Source organism: Thamnophis elegans, chromosome Z, assembly GCF_009769535.1.
Source record: "Thamnophis elegans isolate rThaEle1 chromosome Z, rThaEle1.pri, whole genome shotgun sequence".
Taxonomy (NCBI): domain Eukaryota; kingdom Metazoa; phylum Chordata; class Lepidosauria; order Squamata; family Colubridae; genus Thamnophis; species Thamnophis elegans.
The window spans coordinates 8,120,698-8,139,424 of NC_045558.1; the positions used below are offsets into that span (position 1 = coordinate 8,120,698).

At 42.5% G+C, this 18,727-nt stretch overlaps 1 protein-coding gene across 1 annotated transcript in view; it reads left to right on the forward strand.

The window, feature by feature from the left end:
* Positions 1-6,184, forward strand: part of LOC116521105 (sodium channel protein type 5 subunit alpha-like) — a 286,693-nt gene extending 280,509 nt beyond the window's left edge. Inside the window, exons 25-26 of the mRNA XM_032235761.1 lie at positions 3,497-3,767; positions 4,959-6,184. Of these exons, the coding sequence (XP_032091652.1) occupies positions 3,497-3,767; positions 4,959-6,184 (1,497 nt within the window). The remainder of the gene's footprint in view (positions 1-3,496; positions 3,768-4,958) is intronic.
* Positions 6,185-18,727: the final 12,543 nt, after the last annotated feature.

Here is an 18,727-nt window from a genome sequence, read left to right on the forward strand (position 1 = left end):
TCTTCAGTGCAAATATAAACTGGCCATCCAAGTTTGTGATCCAGAGCTACTTTCCAATTCTTTGATGTGTCCTTTCCAGTGACATGCGGTGAAGTTTATAGCTAGTGAGGCAGTCTTCTCTCCCGACACCCCACTGTCTAAAGCGCTTTCTTTCTTTCACCCACCTGAGCTCTGACAGGCGGGCAAGAGAAAGTGAGCTGGCGGGCTGTCACTTTCTTTCTTTTGCCCAGAGGCGGCAGCCTGCCTGAGCTGCTCACATCTGAGCAAAAGAAAGAAAGCGCCCACCTGCCAGCTTGCTTTCTTTTGCCCGCCTCTATGTCCGCCATGGGCAAAAGAAAGCGAGCTGGCGGGCTGTCGCTTTCTTTCTTTTGCCCAGAGGCGGGCAGCTCAGGCAGGCTGCCGCCTCTGGGCAAAAGAAAGAAAGCGACAGCCCGCCAGCTCGCCTGAACTGCCCACCTCTGGGCAAAAGAAAGCGGCAGCCCACCAGCAGAGACAGGCAAAAGACCCACCTCTGCTGGCGGGCTGCCGTGGAGACAGAGAAAGAAAGCTGGTGGGCTGCCCTCCCTGCCTCTCTGACTTCTACCCCCTTCCCTCTCTTCACTCTCAATATAGCAATAGCAATAGCAGTAGACTTATATACCGCTTCATAGGGCTTTCAGCCCTCTCTAAGCGGTTTACAGAGAGTCAGCATATTGCCCCCAACAATCTGGGTCCTCATTTTACCCACCTCGGAAGGATGGAAGGCTGAGTCAACCCTGAGCCGGTGAGATTTGAACCGCTGAACTGCTGATCTAGCAGTAGCCTGCAGTGCTGCATTTAACCACTGCACCACCTCGGCTCAAATTGAGAGAGTTTGTTTGAGTGAAGAAACAAACACACACACGCACACGCACAAATTACTTACAAATTACATTAATTTTGAATTCCTCCCTCCGACCCACATACCTTTTCCAGCTGTTTCACAGAGGATTTCAACTCAGCTCTTGCCTGCCATCATGAAAATGTAAAAATGTAAAAGGAAAAAGGCAAGAGCTGCTGAGGTCAGGCTGGGCTAGCTGCTGCCAGAGTCCCCAATGGATGCTTAACTGTTTAAAAAAGCCTCTTAAAAAAGCCCTGTACAGGAGGAGGCAAGAGAAGCACATGCCTCATCTACATAAGGAATTTTTCAGCTTTTAACCCTTGCTTAACTCTGCTCGAGTGATCAGAAAGTCAGGCTAAATGAGGCACGTGGTTCTCCCGCCTCCTCCTGCAGAGGGCGCTTTTTAAAGAGGCTTTTTTAAGCAGTTAAGCACTAAGCAGAGTCATCCACTGTGACTCTGGCAGCAACTAGCTCAGCCTTTTTCCTTTTACATTTTTTTTTCTTTTCATGATGACAGTGGTGAGGCCCTGCCTCCCCTGACTGCACATCACTGGTCCTTTCCGTTCTATAAATGACACCAGCCTTTGAAATCTTCAATAGCATGTACATATGTGGGTTTCTGCTATTTATTTTTTAGATTTTTATTTATTTATTTTTTCATTTTTCTTTGTTTATCAATACACTGCTCATCACACCTACATGTTTTTTTTAACTTTTTTAACCCAACTTTATTATTTTTATGATTAACTCAAATAAATAATTAAACATTTATTCATGTTTTTATAAATAACTCAAGGTGGCAAACATATATAAACCTTTCCTCCTCTTATTTTCCCCACAACCACTGTGAGGTGGATTGTGCTGAGGAAAAGTGACTGGCCACAAGTCTCCCAGCTAGTTTTCATGCCTTAAGGAGGGACTAGAACTCCCTGTCTCCTGGTGATTGGCCCAAAGTTCACCCAGCCAATTTTCATCACTGAATTCTAGAATTCATTGTTTGTGGTGATTGGCCCAAAGTCACCCAGCCAGCTAGTTTTCATGCTTAGGGGAAGACTAGAACTCACTGTCTCCTAGCGATTGGCCCATAGTCACCCAGTTGGTTTTCATATCCAAAGCAGGACTACAACTCGCCATCCTCTGGTTTCTAGGCCAGTACTTTGACCACTACTCCATAGATGATTTGTTGGTCATAATAAGTGTTTCTACAGACAGCTTGAAAATGAATTCTAAAAATAAGCCTGTCTATACCAGCATAGTTGCAACTCAGTTTTGCTCAAAAAAGTTGGAACATTGTGGTATTCTTAATACAGGTAGTCCGCAACTTACAACCACAATTGAGCCCAACATTTCTCTTGTTAAGCGAGACACTTGTTAAGTGAGTTTTGCCCCATTTTACAACCTTTCTTGCCACAGTTGTTAAGTGAATCACTGCAGTTATTAAGTTAGTAACACAGTTGTAAAATGAATCTGGCTTCCCCATTGACTCGGCTTGTTAGAAGGTCGCAAAAGGTGGTCACATGACCCTGAGACACTGCAACCGTCATAAATATGAGTCAAGTTGCCAAGTGTCTGAAATTTGATTCCATGACTACAGGAAAACTGCCACAGTCGTAAGTGTAAAAAATGGTCATAAGTCCTTTTTTTCTATGCTGTTGTAATTTTGAACTGTCACCAAATGAACTGTTGTAAATCGAGGACTACCTGTATCAGAGAATTATGATCATGATCAAACATGATAATCTTCTTTCCTGGCAGTTCAGTGGGCCTAACCATACCCATTTCCTCTTTCTTATAATGGGTATTATGGGAATTAATGCCATGGGCTCAATGTGTGACTTATCCAGCAGAGGTTGTAAATTCTTATGCAGACCTTCCTGTGTCCCTTAATGACAGGATTGCTCTCATCTGAGTCCAGTTTGTTGCCAAAATGGGAATGGTACACTAAAGAAAAGAATTCAGCTGAATGTCTGTTTTGGTGATTTTGGGATAGATGTTTGGGTGGGTGGGTGGGTGGGTGGGTGGGTGGATTCATGTGAATCCAAGATTCTAGCAATAATGAAAATGGTTTAGTCTGCTGTTCAATGGAATATTTTCTTAGTTTCCAGCCCAACCTCCAGAGCCATGGTGGTTTCCGTTCCAATTATTAACCATGTTCAGCTTTGCTTGGTTTAGTTTTTGATAAATTAACTAAGGTCGATTAGATGCTGAAAGTCTACCTGTGTGTGTGTGTTTGTGTGTGTGTGTGTATGTGTGTACTTAATGATAGCTAAGGGACCTATTGTTAAATTATACTGCCCATTAATCTGCTTCTTCATTGCTATGGCCATCAAGAGTTGACCTAGCTTTTGGTTTCACAGTCCAACCTACTCTTGCAATATTTACGATGTGCAAAATATTCTTGTGCACTCAACCATGAAACAGTTCATTCCAACTCAGACAGCATCATTTTCTTTTCAATTATACCATAGGGGAGGATTCTCCAATGGCCACTTTAAGGCTTGTGGACTTCAATTCCCAGAATTCCTCAGCCTGCATGGAGTTGAAATCCACAAGTCTTAAAATTGCCAAGTTTGGAGAGCCTTGTCATAAGTGTGACTTAACTTCTATAACATACTAATATCTCCTTCCTGTCTCCAGAACAAGTTTCAAGGTTTCATCTTTGACCTTGTCTTGAACCAAGCCTTTGATGTTTGCATCATGCTTCTGATATGCCTAAACATGGTGACCATGATGGTGGAGACCGACGACCAGAGTCCAGAAAAAGTGATCATCCTCTACAGAATCAATATGGTCTTTGTTGCGATCTTCACTGCAGAGTGTATCTTCAAAATGACAGCTCTGAGGCATTACTATTTCACCAATGGATGGAACATATTTGATTTTGTAGTTGTGATTCTATCTATTGTCGGTAGGTCAATCTATACAAATCTGTCTGGCTTCATGTGCATGATTATTCTGTCTCATTTTCCCATCAGTTTGAAAAATAGTTATGGTAATAATATTAATATTATTAATAATAATGTGCACATGAAGGTTACATGAATTTTCATTTACATCTGTGTGAATGAAATATGAAATAGTTCATATGCATTTTACACTTTCTTGCAACAATTTTCTCAAAAATATGCCATTAATGTATGCCTTTCATATTCAGTTTACTCTGATATGCATCTTTGTACATATTTTAGCTGAAAGGTTGCATGAAAAAATTCAGGGAAGAGCCAAAAGTAAAGAATAGTTTCCCATTTCTTCATCAGATTGAGGATATTTGAATTCTATTAGTTCATATTAAAATGCTCCTCTGTCTTTAGACCAAACCCAACTAGTATAGATGCTAATAGTTTAACTAGATATATTAGTGAGACTCTAGACCAGGAGTTGTCAATCTTGGCACCTTTAAGAGTCATGAACTTTAATTCCCAGAAGGACTAGGGATGATATAATAGCAGTGTTCCAATATCGAAGTGCTGCCAAAAATAAAGGGGTGCATTATTTTGCAGTTCTTCTTTTATTTTCATATGTCTTTACAATAAAGGGTTAGGGTTAGCATTAGCCTATACCTAACCATAGTTCTAGCCTTAGCCTTAACTCCAACCCGAACACTAGCCCTAGCTGTAACATTAACCCTAACCTAAACCCTAGCCCTCACTTTACAGTCTACACTTGACTGTAAACCTAGCACTAACCCTAACCATTTTATGACTCGAGTCTTGAGATTGACTCAGGCTTCCATCCTTCCGAAGTGAGTAAAATGGGGACCCAGATTGTTGTGGGAAATAGACTGACTCTGTAAACTGCTTAGAAAGGGTTGTAAAACACTGTGAAGCTATATATAAGTCCAAGTCCTTCGGCTATAAGTAGCTTTTGGGGGGATCCACTGTAACTTTGAATGGTTATTAAGTGACCGGTCATTAAATGAGGACTACCTGTAACTATAAAAAGGGAAGGATAGGACTCATCTGATGACTGTGGCAATCCCTATTTGGATGCTTAGCTGATCTTTCTCAAGGATAGTTTATGGAAGAGTCTATTGTTCCAATTAGTTAGCTTGAGTACTAACCAGATGTTTATTCTCCCCCCCTTTCTCTCTTCCCCCAAGGCTCAGTCCTGTCTGACATCATCCAGAAGTACTTCTTTTCCCCTACGCTGTTCCGAGTCATCCGCCTGGCTCGGATAGGTCGGATCTTGAGACTTATCAGAGGTGCCAAAGGAATCCGAACGCTTCTGTTTGCCTTAATGATGTCCCTCCCTGCTTTGTTCAATATCGGGCTCCTCCTGTTCCTGGTCATGTTTATTTATGCCATCTTTGGCATGGCCAACTTTGCCTATGTCAAGAAAGAACACGGGATCGACGACATGTTCAACTTCGAGACGTTTGCCAACAGCATGCTTTGCCTATTCCAGATCACCACGTCGGCTGGCTGGGATGGTCTTCTCAACCCCATTTTGAACACGGGCCCCCCCTATTGTGACCCCAGCTACGTTAACTCCAATGGGTCAAAGGGGAACTGCGGCAGTCCCGCCGTGGGAATCCTGTTCTTTGTTACCTACATTATCATCTCTTTCCTCATCGTGGTCAACATGTACATAGCTATTATTTTGGAGAACTTCAGTGTCGCCACTGAAGAGAGCACGGAGCCTCTAAGCGAGGATGACTTTGACATGTTTTACGAAACCTGGGAGAAGTTTGACCCCGAAGCTACACAGTTTATTAACTATGCTGCCCTTTCCCGTTTTGCAGATTCTCTGCCAGAACCTTTGCGCATTGCGAAACCCAACCATGTTAAGCTCATAGCCATGGACCTTCCCATGGTGAGCGGAGACAGGATCCACTGCTTAGATATTTTGTTTGCTTTCACCAAAAGGGTTCTGGGAGAATCTGGAGAAATGGATGCCCTTAAAATACAGATGGAGGAGAAATTCATGGCAGCCAACCCATCGAAGGCATCTTACGAACCCATCACCACTACGCTGAGGCGGAAACAGGAAGAGGTGTCCGCTTCTGTCATCCAGAGAGCTTACAGAAGTCACCTTTTCCAACGTACCCTCAAGCAAGCATCTTTCTTGTATCGCCAAAAAACCTGCACCCCAGGAGAAGAGGCTCCAGAGAAGGAAGGCCTCATTGCCTGCATGATGGATGAAAACTACCGGAAGCCTATCGACAAATCCGAAACTCTCTCCTCCACTTCCTTCCCCCCTTCCTACGACAGTGTCACCCGGGGCACCAGTGAGAATTTCCAGCTGAGGATGACGGACTCCAGCGGGTGCGATGAACCACTAGACGATCAGTTATCAGCTGACCAAGATAAAGAGTCAATTGTTTAAACGTGTTTAAAACACTTTACAATATTGTTTACAGAATGTAATGCTGTCACTACACAACCGGTTGAAGCAGCCTTGTTAAACATTAGTTGCAAAGGCAGCAGGAAAGCAGGTAAACCCTGAAGGAAGGGGGCGTCACTGTGTTACAGAGGCCTAACCTCTGGCCCTGCTCTTTTCCACTTTGCTCAATGTTTATATTTATATATGCACAAAGGGGGCAGAAGGGGAACCAGCACAAACAAGGTCACAGCCAAAGTGTGATTACCGAAACGCTAAACTATAAGACAGTGAATATTTATACCTATACTGTACACAACATAAACCTGAGCGCATACTTTCATTTTAAGGTCTTACTTATATTAGTGCATTTATTTATGGCAATTACGACCTTGCATTCTATAATAACAGTGGGGTGGAGAAGAAGACCAGCAATCAGGTAGCTGCTGTAGCGAAGCTGTAATACTTAATGTGTATGTTATGAATGGTCTTTCTCAAGAAAATTACAGATAGTCCTCATTTAGCGACCACAGTCAGGATCGGCAAATGAAGTGGTCGCTAAGTGAAACTGCAACTGTGCTTATGAACTTCCTTCAGCTTTCCTTTGCTTTGCAGACCATTGAGGGTCGTAAATGCGAGGATTGGCCAGAAAGTTACTTTTTCATCATCAACACCACCACCATCATCATCGTCGTAACTGGGAACAGTCGCTATACAAGGCAGTCGCTAAACGAGGACTACCTGTATGTATGTGTGTGTGCCTTCTTTTCCACAAATTATTATCATTTTACATCTGCCTCCCCGGGCCCAGATATGTTGGGATGATATGACGCTCAAATTTTGGGTCAGCCATAGTTATTGTTGAGGTTGGCCACACGGCTGGGAATTTTGGGAGATATTGTTCTGAATCATACGGGGGCGCCAGATTGGGAAAGGCTGTTCTAGAGGACAAGGGGAATCAGGGACCATTCCCCAATTAACAGGAAATGCTCCTACTTGCTGAGAGAATATGTTGCAAGACAAAATTATTGCGTCAGCAATGTTTCCGTTTTCTATTGCAGCCATGCCCCTGCTTACAACAGGCCTGTCAGCAATTTAACCCAGGGAAAGAAAAAAAAAGACAAAAATTGACTTTGGAGAAAGCATGGCTTTATTTTTATTTTTGTTCTATCCCGCAGGATATTAGATACTAATGGATTCTGCTTGTAAAACCGGCCAATAAAAGCACTATTTTTTTACTATGTTCCAAGAATCTACTTTGCGTACAGACAGTGACCTCCTCCAAGTCCTTTCCAAAATAGCTTCTAGATTTTGAATACCCTCCCCCGTCCCAGCTCCCCACCCCCACCCCCGCCCCCCAAAAAACATCTCCTCCGCCAACGACTCCCACAAGGGCAACTGTAAAAGTTTATTCGCCTTTCATTCGGTCTGAACAAACCTTGATTTAACCCTGATGAGTTCATTCAGTATAGGGTTATTTCTATGAGGCTGCTTAACTGATATGAAAGGATGGATCTGTTGAAGGATAAGCAAGCCGGAAAGAAATATTTGATAAACTTTCAGAAGGAGTCACCTGCTTCAAATGTTGATTCCTGGCACTCAACTAACAACCCAATGTGGCAATTACTGTACAAGAGGATTCCCTAAATTCAGACCACACACCAAAATTTTAAGTTCTAAATTTTTTAGAACCTCTTCTGTAGATGTGGCCTGCTTTGTGGGAATGGCTTGCCAGCCATGTGACCGGGTGGGAGTGGCTTGCCAGCCATGTGACCGGGTGGGAGTGGCTTGCCAGTCATCTGACCGGATGGGCGTGGCTAACTTTAAAATGTGAAACTCACTTAACAACGCTCTTGCTTAGCAACCAAAATGTTGGCTCAGCAACTCTGGCATTTGAAGCACGCAAGTCTTAAAGCTGTCAAGTTACAAGACCCTTGTATCCCTAACCCTTTAGGGGAAAAAAACCCAGGGGTGTTCAAACTTGACAGCTTTAAGACTTTAAGTTTTAGATAGGACTCTTAGAGGGGGTGGGGCAATTGGTGAACCAGTCAATTAGTGAGCGGCGGGCGGGGCAAGCGTGCTGCGGATGGGTGGGGGAAGGGAGCTGGAACCGGTTCTAAACGGTACAGTAGATTTGTGGAACCTCTTCTATAGAAGAGGTTAGAACTGGCAGGAACCCACCTGTGACACACACTATATTTTAAATATTTCAGACAAAGTCCTATCCTCTCCCCCAGTTGGCTAACAGGCCTATTTTCTCCCAATGTTTGGTGATTCTCTTAAATAGGATACAAGAGGGCTAAAAAAAAAAAAAAAAAAAAAAAATTGATTTGGTCAGCATATCCTTCACTCTGGGTATGACCACAGAACCAAAGTTTACATGTTCCCCCTGCTCCTCCCCACTCCTCCTCCTCCTCCTCCTCCATTATTATCTTCTTCCCCTGCTTCTCCTCCCTTTCTCCTCCTCCTTCCTCCTTCTTCTCTTTCTTCTTCATCCTCCTCCTTTTCTTCCTCCTCCACTACCACCTCCTCCTTCTCCCCCTGGTTATCCTCTCCCTCCTCTCTTCCTCCTCCTCTTCCTCCTCCTCTTTCTTCTTCTTCACCACCACCACCATCTCCTCCTATCTCTGCTTCTCCTTCTCCTACCCATCTTCCTCCTCTTCTACGTCTTCTCCTCTTTCTCCTGCTTCTCCCCCTCTTTCTCCTGCTTCTCCCCCTCTTTCTCCTCCCCAACCCCCTCCTTTCCCCCTTCTTTTCCTCCTTCTCCTCTCTTCCTCCACCTCTTCTCCTCTACTTTTTCTTCTCCTTTCTTTTTTCCTCTCCTTCCACTCCTTCTCCTCTGGGATGATCTTTCATCTTCTCTCCTACTTCTCCTCCTCCTCCTCTTCCTCTTCTTTTTCTTCTCCCCCTCTTCTACTCTTTCTTTCTTCTCCTCCTCCTTCCCCTCCTCCTCCTCCACCTCTTCTTTCTTCTCCTCCTCCTCCCCTCCCCCTTCCCCTCCTCCTTCCCCTCCTCCTCCTTCCCCTGCTTTTTCTTGTCCTTTCCTCCTCTTCCTCTTCTTCTCTGCCTCCTCTTCTTCCCCTGCTCCTCCTCATCTCTTCCTCCTATTCTTTTTCTTCCCCTTTCTTCTTCTCCCCTTCCTTCTCTTTCTTCCCCTCCCTTCCTCCTCCTCTTCCTTCTTCTCCTTCTCCTCCTCTTCCTCCTCCTCCTCCTTCTTTTTCTTCTTCCCCTCCCTCTCCTCCTCCTCCTCCTCCTCCTCTAGGATGATCCTAAATGGGCAAACAGGTTGCACAATTTTCTTCTTATTCTTGATCTCCCATCTTGTCCAATGAAGTCAACATGCTCCTAAATTCAGCACGTGTAATTCACAACCATAATACATGGCACTGATGTTTTCACAGAGATTAGACACTTTTACACAAAAGGTAAATCTAGAGCTGTCAACAAGACATGGAATTACCTTTTAGGTGTACTTCTATAAATACTAGATATTTGGGTTTAATTTACATAGAAGGGAATTTGAGAGTCCAATGAAAAAATTAAGAGTACCGCAAGAGATTTTCCTGGATGAGGGGCAAAATTAATTTTTGGCTACTGATTCTTGGGACAAATAAGGTAAGGATTTGTTTGTTTGTTTCTTTGGATACCTTTATTATTTTTATAAACAATCCATGGCAGTGAACATATCTAATATTCGTTACTCCCCCTATTTTGGGCTGAGAAAATTGGGTTGAGGAAGAGGAACTGGCCCAAAGTCTCCAGCTAGCTTTTAAGGATGTGCATCTTTCCTTTGTTACCTTTCCTAGATATAACAGAACCAGTAAGGCCTTTCTCACCCATTATTTGCTGCAAAGTACCTGTAACAACTATGATAGCCAGTAACACAGCAGACTTCCTGGGACTCTCTATTGGTGTAGAGCAGCACCTGGGGGAAATGGCCTAACTGGCTATTCATTAGAGAGAGAAATACAATGTGTGCCTCTTGTTGTGCCATTGTGTAAGTTGTCTCCACATCCTGTATGCTGTCTGCTTTGGAGTGCAGTTTCCAGAGAGGGTGAACATTCAGCAAATATTGTCCTTACCTGCCTATTTTCTTCTTGGGACTGTCACACTGAACAAGTGAGGATGTGACCACTGTAGATAGACAGGATGGTTCTTGCTAGACACCAAGGATCTAAGAGTTGGTCAGAGTCTTTCTCTCTTTCTCATTTTCATTCTCTCTCAATCTCTTTCATTCTCTCATTCTCCCTTTCTTTCAGTCCCATTCTCTTTCTCTCATTCTCTCATTCTCATTCTCTCTCTCTCTCTTTGTCTCTCTCATACCCCTATATTACCTATATTGAGAGAGCTGCAAGTAGGCACAGAAGCTGGCAGAAATTGGTGGATAATGCTAGGTTTGATTTTGAAGCTCATTATGTATTTGCGGAATTCCCTTTAAATTATCCATGTCCCTTTACAGGAAAAGGTTGCTATAAGTTTACCACAGTTGAGGAATTGTCCTTTCTTCTCGATTTTCCAGCATCCCTTTGCTAGTGGAAGTTAGGCAAACCAAAAAGAAATTGATAAACTGCTGCATAGTTTACTGAGCCCTTTGCAAACCAATATTTAATATTTGGAAAATGAAAAATAATATCCTTCTTGAGAACATCCATTTTCAATGGCTTTGTTCAAAACAAATTATCCCCAAGAGGTCTAGGTTGCCCACACTGGATAAGAATAAATAGAAAGGAGAGCATAGATTTGTTTAACTGCAGTAAAATTTAATCTAGCCCAGTCTGAGTCCAAGATAGGAAGCCAAAATACTTTCATTTGTCATGTACGCTTTGCAGGTTAATGCTACCTTCATGTGGAGGTTTGAAAATCTCCCGTAAAAGTGTCTCATTCAACCAAAGTGCATTAAGATTTACCCAAACAGGCTCATGTTTATCTTCACAATATTCATTCCAATCAGCTGGCCGAAGAATCTTCACAAAGATACAGGTAAACCTTCACTTACGATTGTTCATTTAACAACAGTTTGAAGTTATGACAGCTTCAGGAAAAGTGGCTTACAACATCCTTGAAGTTACAGCCAACCATGTGGTCACAATTTTGGAGTGTGGCCACTAGCTCGCATTTATGATGGTTGCAGTGTCTTCTGGTTACGTGACTGCAGTTTATGACTTCTCCGCTGGCTTCCAACAAGCAAAGTCAAGCTAGATTCACTTAACAACTGCAGTAAAAAATAGTCCTGAAATTGAGCCGAGTCATGTGATAGCTTGCTTAATGACAGCATTGTTTAGAACAAAAATTCCAAAACCCAATTTATTACTTATATATTTATTTATGAAATATTTATCAAATTTTAAAACCACCCATCTCCTTCATAGAAAGAACACTTGTGGTTGTAAATCAAGGACTACCTGTAGAAGATTTTCACTTTCTCAGCCCAAGTACAGGTCGTTTGGCCTATTGAAAAGCTTGAATGACTGGAAATGTTGTTAGGAACCAAAATAAACGAAGCCAAGAGAAGTTGGCCCTCCACATGCAAAGGCTTGGAAAACATGCCTCAGCCACCAGAGGGAGAGGTCCACTTCTGCTCTCCAGAAGCAAGTGGCTGCAAGAGGCCTTCCCAGATCTGCTAGAAGGCCTCACATCTTCTGTGCTCCATCATGGATGGATTTTTCCCTTTTGCTAGATTCCCCTTAAAGTGTTTTAAGCAGAAGGGAGAGCGATCACAACCTGGTCTTGCAGTGGACAAGAAAAGGGTGATTTGGACATTTTTTTACCCATTTGAAGAAAGAAGCCCTTAGGGAAAGAAGCTCCTGGCAGACCGCCTGCTCCATCTGACCATCACATCCCTTCCTTTTCCTTTGCCTGTGACGAAGATGCTGGCTTGCATCTTGAGAGGAGAGCAATCGATGGACCAGGCTCAAGTAACCCTTTTATTCTGAAGTTAATTGCAACTCCTTAAAGGCGATCTATAAAGAGGGAGAAGATTCCATTGATTTTAGAGTTAAACCAAACGGTGGGGAATCCTCTGTCTCATCTTCCTCTTTGCCACATCAGAAGCCATCCAGAAGCCCCAGTGTGGTTGGACCATGAAACCAGAACCGGTGGCGTTCTGTGCAGCTACTTCCTCTCTGAACGGGGCTGATAAGTCAGAGAGGACAAGAAAACCCATCCCAGCCATCCTCTGTACCTTATTTGTATAAATAAATAAGAAACACGAAAAATTCCTAATTGTCTTGCTGTATGACACCAAGGGCTACCACAGTCTTAACAATCCTTCCCCTCAAGTCTGCGCACACACACACACACACACACACACACACACACACCGTAATTAAGGACAAGTAAACACTAGCAGATATATTTGCACAATATATTATGCTTGGCAAATTTTCTGATGCCTTTTTTTCCTTTCATTTTTGTTGATTTAGCATCTTGTGCAGAGTCTGTCTTGGCATGCATTTATGTTTGACTGCCCCATGCAATCCAGAAAATGACTTAATTCAGTAAGCAGGTTCAGGATGATGTGTCAACAGAAGTCCTTGCCAAGCAAAACAGATGTCAGATGCCACAGGTCCATCAAAAAAGTCATAGATCCCCTCCACTGTAGATAATGGTGATTAGTATTCAAAGGCCTCCCTGCAATTAAAGCCCCCCCAAATCTTCATCACACCAGATCTTAAAAGAAGGATTGTCTTAAAATGTAAAATTTCATTGTAAAGTAACTTCACATAGGGCTACTCATGACTGTGTGTGTGTGTGTTTGTATGTGTGTGTGAGAGAGAGAGTGAGGAAGAAGAAGAAGAAGAACAAGAAGAACAAGAAGAAGAAGAAGAAGAAGAAGAAGGTGAGAGACAGAGAGAGACGTCAACTGAATTGAATTCATTAAATAAATAAATGATTTGCAATATCTCAGTGCAGGCCCCAACCTTTAAGATTGGAAAGCTGATGCCTGATGAAAGGGGATAAGACAGGTGATTTGTCTCGTGGCATCGTGGTTTAACTTTCACCATTTGTCCACTCTTAATCCCACTTGCAGATGCCTACGATGCCAGGAGCGGTGCCGATATTCCCGCTAACTGGAAATCCTGCCCCTTTCTTCATCTGGAGAAATTGCCCACCTTTTGACCAGAAGTTTAATGGGTCTTTTTGAAAGGTCACTTGTGCTTCAGAACTAAGTCTACTGAGTTCAGCAAGACCTAGTCATGAGTCAGCAATATAAAGCAGGGTCATTTTGCTACAAGTTGTTGACTTCACAAATTTCCTCCAATTTTTTTGTAGCCTAGGAATCTTCGATTCCTAATTACTTGACTGTGTAGGCTCATCTGTTCTGACCTTCTTAACAACATGGACAAATCCAAAAATCAACTTACTTGTATTTCTCCCTGGGTGTTCTCCGATTTTAAGATTGCTGTTCTTAAACCAAAATCACTTCCTTATTTAAGACCATTGGAATAGTTTTACTTCTGGAGTTCAATTAATTCTGATTGATTTAAAGAATCTATTTTTAAATGCTGTGAGAATTATTTTGTTCTAATTAGATAGGCATAAGACTGCAATCTTGATAAGTTGAAAGAAAACAATGACTTCTCATATCTTAAAAGGGACAGTGGGAAGTTTTTGTGGACATATTTTTGGGAATTTTAAGATATTAAAAATATCTTCTTTTTGCAGAGGAAGATGAGATTAGATAGGATAGTTAATAGATAAATAGATAAGATGATTAGATAGATAGATAGATAGATAGATAGATAGATAGATAGATAGATAGATAGATAGATAGATCAGAGAGAGATTTATCTACAGTATAAATAGCCAACGCTGATTATCATTTCAAGCAATTTTATTTACATCATGCTAGTTGATTTTCATTTGCTGTTTTTGTATGCATATGTGTGGGTGTGTGGAGGAGAGAGAGGGGGAGGGAGAGAGAGATGGCAAGATAAAAAAGAATATACACGATTAAGCAGAAACAATACTCATTAGAGTTCCCAGAGATTTTCAGATAAATTTGCTGGTTCATCAGTGAAATGAGTTAGAAAGCATTTTTTCCCCTCTAAGTATTTATTTGCTTCCATGGTTTTTGTGTCAAATCGCTACTTGTCATCAGCGTCAGTGATAATACAATTATCCCCACCAAAAGCATCTTAAATAGAGCAAGAAACAAATTTGACCCCAGTTAAATCTTTTTAGCACCTGCAATTAAACTTTAGACCTTTTAAGGAAACTATCTAAAGATTAAACAATGGCTGAAATATATCCCTGTATGTGCCTAAGAAATCAATACACATCAACTTGCCAAAATGTTCTGATCACAAGCTAGATGTAGAAATCAGGGCTGTCCAAAGCCAGGAACTCACGTAACTTCCTGTGACCTGCGGATTATCTCTCCCCTCTCTCCTGCTCTGTGTTCTTGCACACTTAATAAACTCATATGTGTTGATCTTCTGGTTGGGTCATTACATACATTTTCTATTGGGAGCAGAGTGGAGTCTTCATCATTCATATCAACCGAAGAGATAACTCAGCAAAAGCATTCTTACAGACATGAAGCAATGGGTTTGCATGTGTTCAGGCACCTGGATGTCTTGTGAGTCTTAGAATCTTGGGGCTGCCAAGAGAGCCCCAGATGGATTGACTGAAGTTTGTCCACAATACCATTCCATCCACTCCATCTGAGTTACAATGCTTGCTGGGAGTGTGGGGTTGCCTGGAACTGCTCTTTCTCTTTCATAAATTCATTTTCCTTGTTGACATATCAAACATGAGAACATGAAAATAAGTCCTTCTGAACCAGGCCTAGATTCCATCTCACCAGATACATCTAGGAAGCACTTAAAGAGACCAAAGCCATCTATCCATCCATCCATTCAGATGAGATAGATAGATCTATCTATCTATCTCATCTATCATCTATATCATTATATCATCTATATCTATCTAGCTATCTATCCATTCATCCATATTTGTCTATTTATCCATCCATCCTCCATCATCTTATCTATCTATCTATCTATCTATCTATCTATCTATCTATCTATCTATCTATCTATCTAGCTAGCTAGCTAGCTAGCTAGCTAGCTATCATCCATCCATATCTGTCTGTCTGTCTGTCTATATCTATCTATCTATCTCCATTCATCCATCAACCATCCATGTCTGTCTGTCTGTCTGTCTCTATCTATCTATCTATCTATCTATCTATCTATCTATCTATCTATCTATCATTTATCACCTATCCATCTCTTGAGGATCCCATGAAGGGGTAATATGTGTACAGGTGGACCTTTGTGTCAGGAGGCCAGCAGCCCTGGCTAGAATTGGTCTGCAGGAATTGGCTGCCCCCTTTGAAGCCATGTAGATTTCATCCACATGTCCAACATCTTGACTGTGTTCCTCTATAAGCTGTGGATTGCATCTCATTTCCCCAAAACATCCTCTGAAATGCTGTCATCCTAGAGTGGAACGGCATGGACAAAGCCATCTCTGTGAAGCTTCTTCTCAAGGGTGCCAAAGTGAATCTTGTGGAGATATTTTCAACCTATCCAACATATCCCCAGATCTTCTTTAGTTGAAAACCACCTTTTAAGGCCACCTGACAGTTCTGCAGCCCAGTTCCTCAAGCATGGAAAGAGAAGGATTGGATGAAGGAGAAGGTTCTAACCTGGAAATGCGACACACCACCTCTCTTTTCCTTAAAAATTGCCCCCTCCGTAATTTCACAGCAGAATTGACTGAAGCTGAAACAGCCACACAGGCCACAACATTGTCAGCATCTCTTGCTCAGCTCAAGCCAGTGCAACTTGGACCTGATTTCATCTGGAGTAGTCTGGGTACACGTAAGTTCATTCTATTATAATAATCCAGTTTGGTTTAATGATGGAGGAACCAAGCTAGGAGCCAGGAGATGGTGAGTTCTAGTCTCGCCTTAAGACATGAAGGCGCCTGGGTGACTTTGGGCCATTCACCAGGAGCTGTTGAGTTCTAGTCCTGCCTTGGGCATCAAAGCCAATCAAGTGATTTGGAGTCAATCACTGGGAGACGGTGAGTTCTAATCCTGCCTTGGGAATGAAAGCCAGCGGGGGGATTTGGGGCCAGTCACTCTCTCTCAACCCAACTCACCTCACCGTGTTGTTGCTGTGGGGGAAAAATAGGAGGAAGTATTGTGTGTGTTCACTGCTTTGAGTTATTTATAAAGCAAAATAATAATAATAGTAGTAGTAGTAGTAGTAGTAGTAGTAGTAGTAGTAGTAGTAGTAATGGTGGGATGTAAATAAATAAATATTCCAAAACTGTCATCTCTACAGCTTGTTCCTAGGGTTAGAAAGGTCTGTTTAGATAATTTTCAGAAATTCAACAAAGGTATCTTTTTTTCCTTTGTGGAAAAGAGGAATTGCAGGTCCAGGATTGCCTCCAGCCACCATCCCAGTTAACCTGGAACGCAGCTCCAGCCCTTCCCCACAATTTTGTTTCCAAAGGGAAGTTTTGTTAGAAGGAAGAGATTACTTTAAGAGGTTGCGGCTCCTCCAACAAGCTGTTTTTCCTCCTACTTAGGGCTGAGCTTAGGTTGTTTCCCCTGATCAGCCCTGCAGGTAGAGGAAATACGCACCAACTCGGGCGCTGGAGGGTTCCAGGATGAGAAAGGATGCTTTTAATAGATTTGTAGCACCCAGGGGGGTTATGGCTGAATCGAACGATGTCAGCTGCCAGGCTGAATCTAGGATAAAAATGGAATTTTCTTTTCAAACGGAAGAGCAAGCACTTAAAACCAGGGAGGGATTAACTCTAAGGCAGTAAAACGTTTGCAACATTATGACACAATCAGATGACGTGGCAAACTGTCCCCCCACCCCGGGCGCCCCCCGGGCAGCCAGGAGTTTTCTGGAAAGCAAGAGAGTTTCACAGTTTTACCTCCATTTCCTCCCACCCCTGATCTCTTATGGCAGCTGCCTCTGAAAGAATTAACGGAAGGGGGGAGGAGATCTTTTGCAGGATGAAAATGATTTTATATCAGTTGTTTTCCAGAGGCCAAGCTCCTGTTTAGAGACCCACGAGTTATATTGTTTTTCAGTATGAAGATCTTTCTGAACATCTTTGTTATATTGTTTTTCAATCACGCTCACACTTTAGGGTTGCCTTGGCAAGATAGGCGGCTACCTAAATCCAAACAAACCAATAGATATACTGTGTAAGACTTGGGGAAGCTCAGATAGGGGTTTGCAAAATGCCAGCAGGCCATTAGGTGGTGTCAGATTCAAGGCTTTCTGTATCTCTTTGCTGCCATCTAGTGGCCATCAAGGACTTTCTGTTTGGTGAAAAACAGCTCTTGAACACAAAATTGGGAGCCAGCTGTTTCATAATTGCTCTGTTTCAATGTGATGCTATTTCTCAGTAACTTTACAGGAAAAATAGGGAGCAGGGGTTAGAACGGAGAGAGGGATGTTTAACTAACCCTACTAACCCCAGACCTGTTTTGCAAATCATCTTGTGGTTTCATCGTTTGATAATTATTTTGTCCTCAAAATTTTCTGATTTGTTTAAAGACCAAACTATGTTTTTTGTTTTGATGTTTTCAGAAGATGATAGCCAGCACTATGGATGAGAACAAAGTGCTTGGAAATGTCATCTAGCTAAATTTAAAACAAAAAACAGAGTCCATTGTTGTCGTCCTCCCCCCCCCCCAAAAAAAAACAGTTGCAGTTTAAACAAAAACGTAATGGAGCAGATGGTAGAAAGAATTCTACTTTGTTCTCCTCCCTGCTTCACAACTGAGACCCACCCCTCTTTCCCTCGCTACAGTTTTAGCATATCCGAATGCTAGCCAATTGTGGTTACATAATACTGTACCAGCTCTGAAACAGAAGTTAGCATAATAGGGCTGGTGGATTATACTGGAATGCAAATCGAACAGGAGCTATTAGACAAATGCAGACCTCACTACCAAAGGGGAAGAAGCAAATGGAGACAGAAGCGTGCTTGCCTTCTCCCGGGGCATCCACAGGACTGGGAAGGCTAAAAAAAAAAAAAGCGCCAAGATTAACAGCCGAAATGCATGTAAAATCCAGCCTCCGTTTTAACTGCTTTGTGTGTGCATACACACAGACACACACAGACACACATATCCCATGCATCTGGCCTTTTGCAGTTGTCGCTTTGAGATCATCTCTTTCTGAACGTTCGAAAAACTGATTTCTCTCTCGACAATCTGCAAAAGCATGGTGAATGGGTGGAACCCCACACCCTAACATTGGCTTTGTAGATTGTGCTGATTGAACCTATGATCAGTAGCCCTCCACTTACAACCTGCCATTTAATGACTGAAACTACATAGGTGTTGAAAAAAGTGACTTACGATCAGTCCTTGGTCTTAGGGCCATGGCCATGTCCCTGCGATCATGCAATCCCAATTTGAGTGGTGGACAAAGGCATGTATTTATGACAGTAGATGAGTCCCTGCGTCATGTGATTGCCATTTCCATTGCATTACTTAGTGAGGGAACCTCTGGTTCCACTCGTGGTTATAAGGACTGCTGGCCTTGGCCAACCTTTTTACATCCA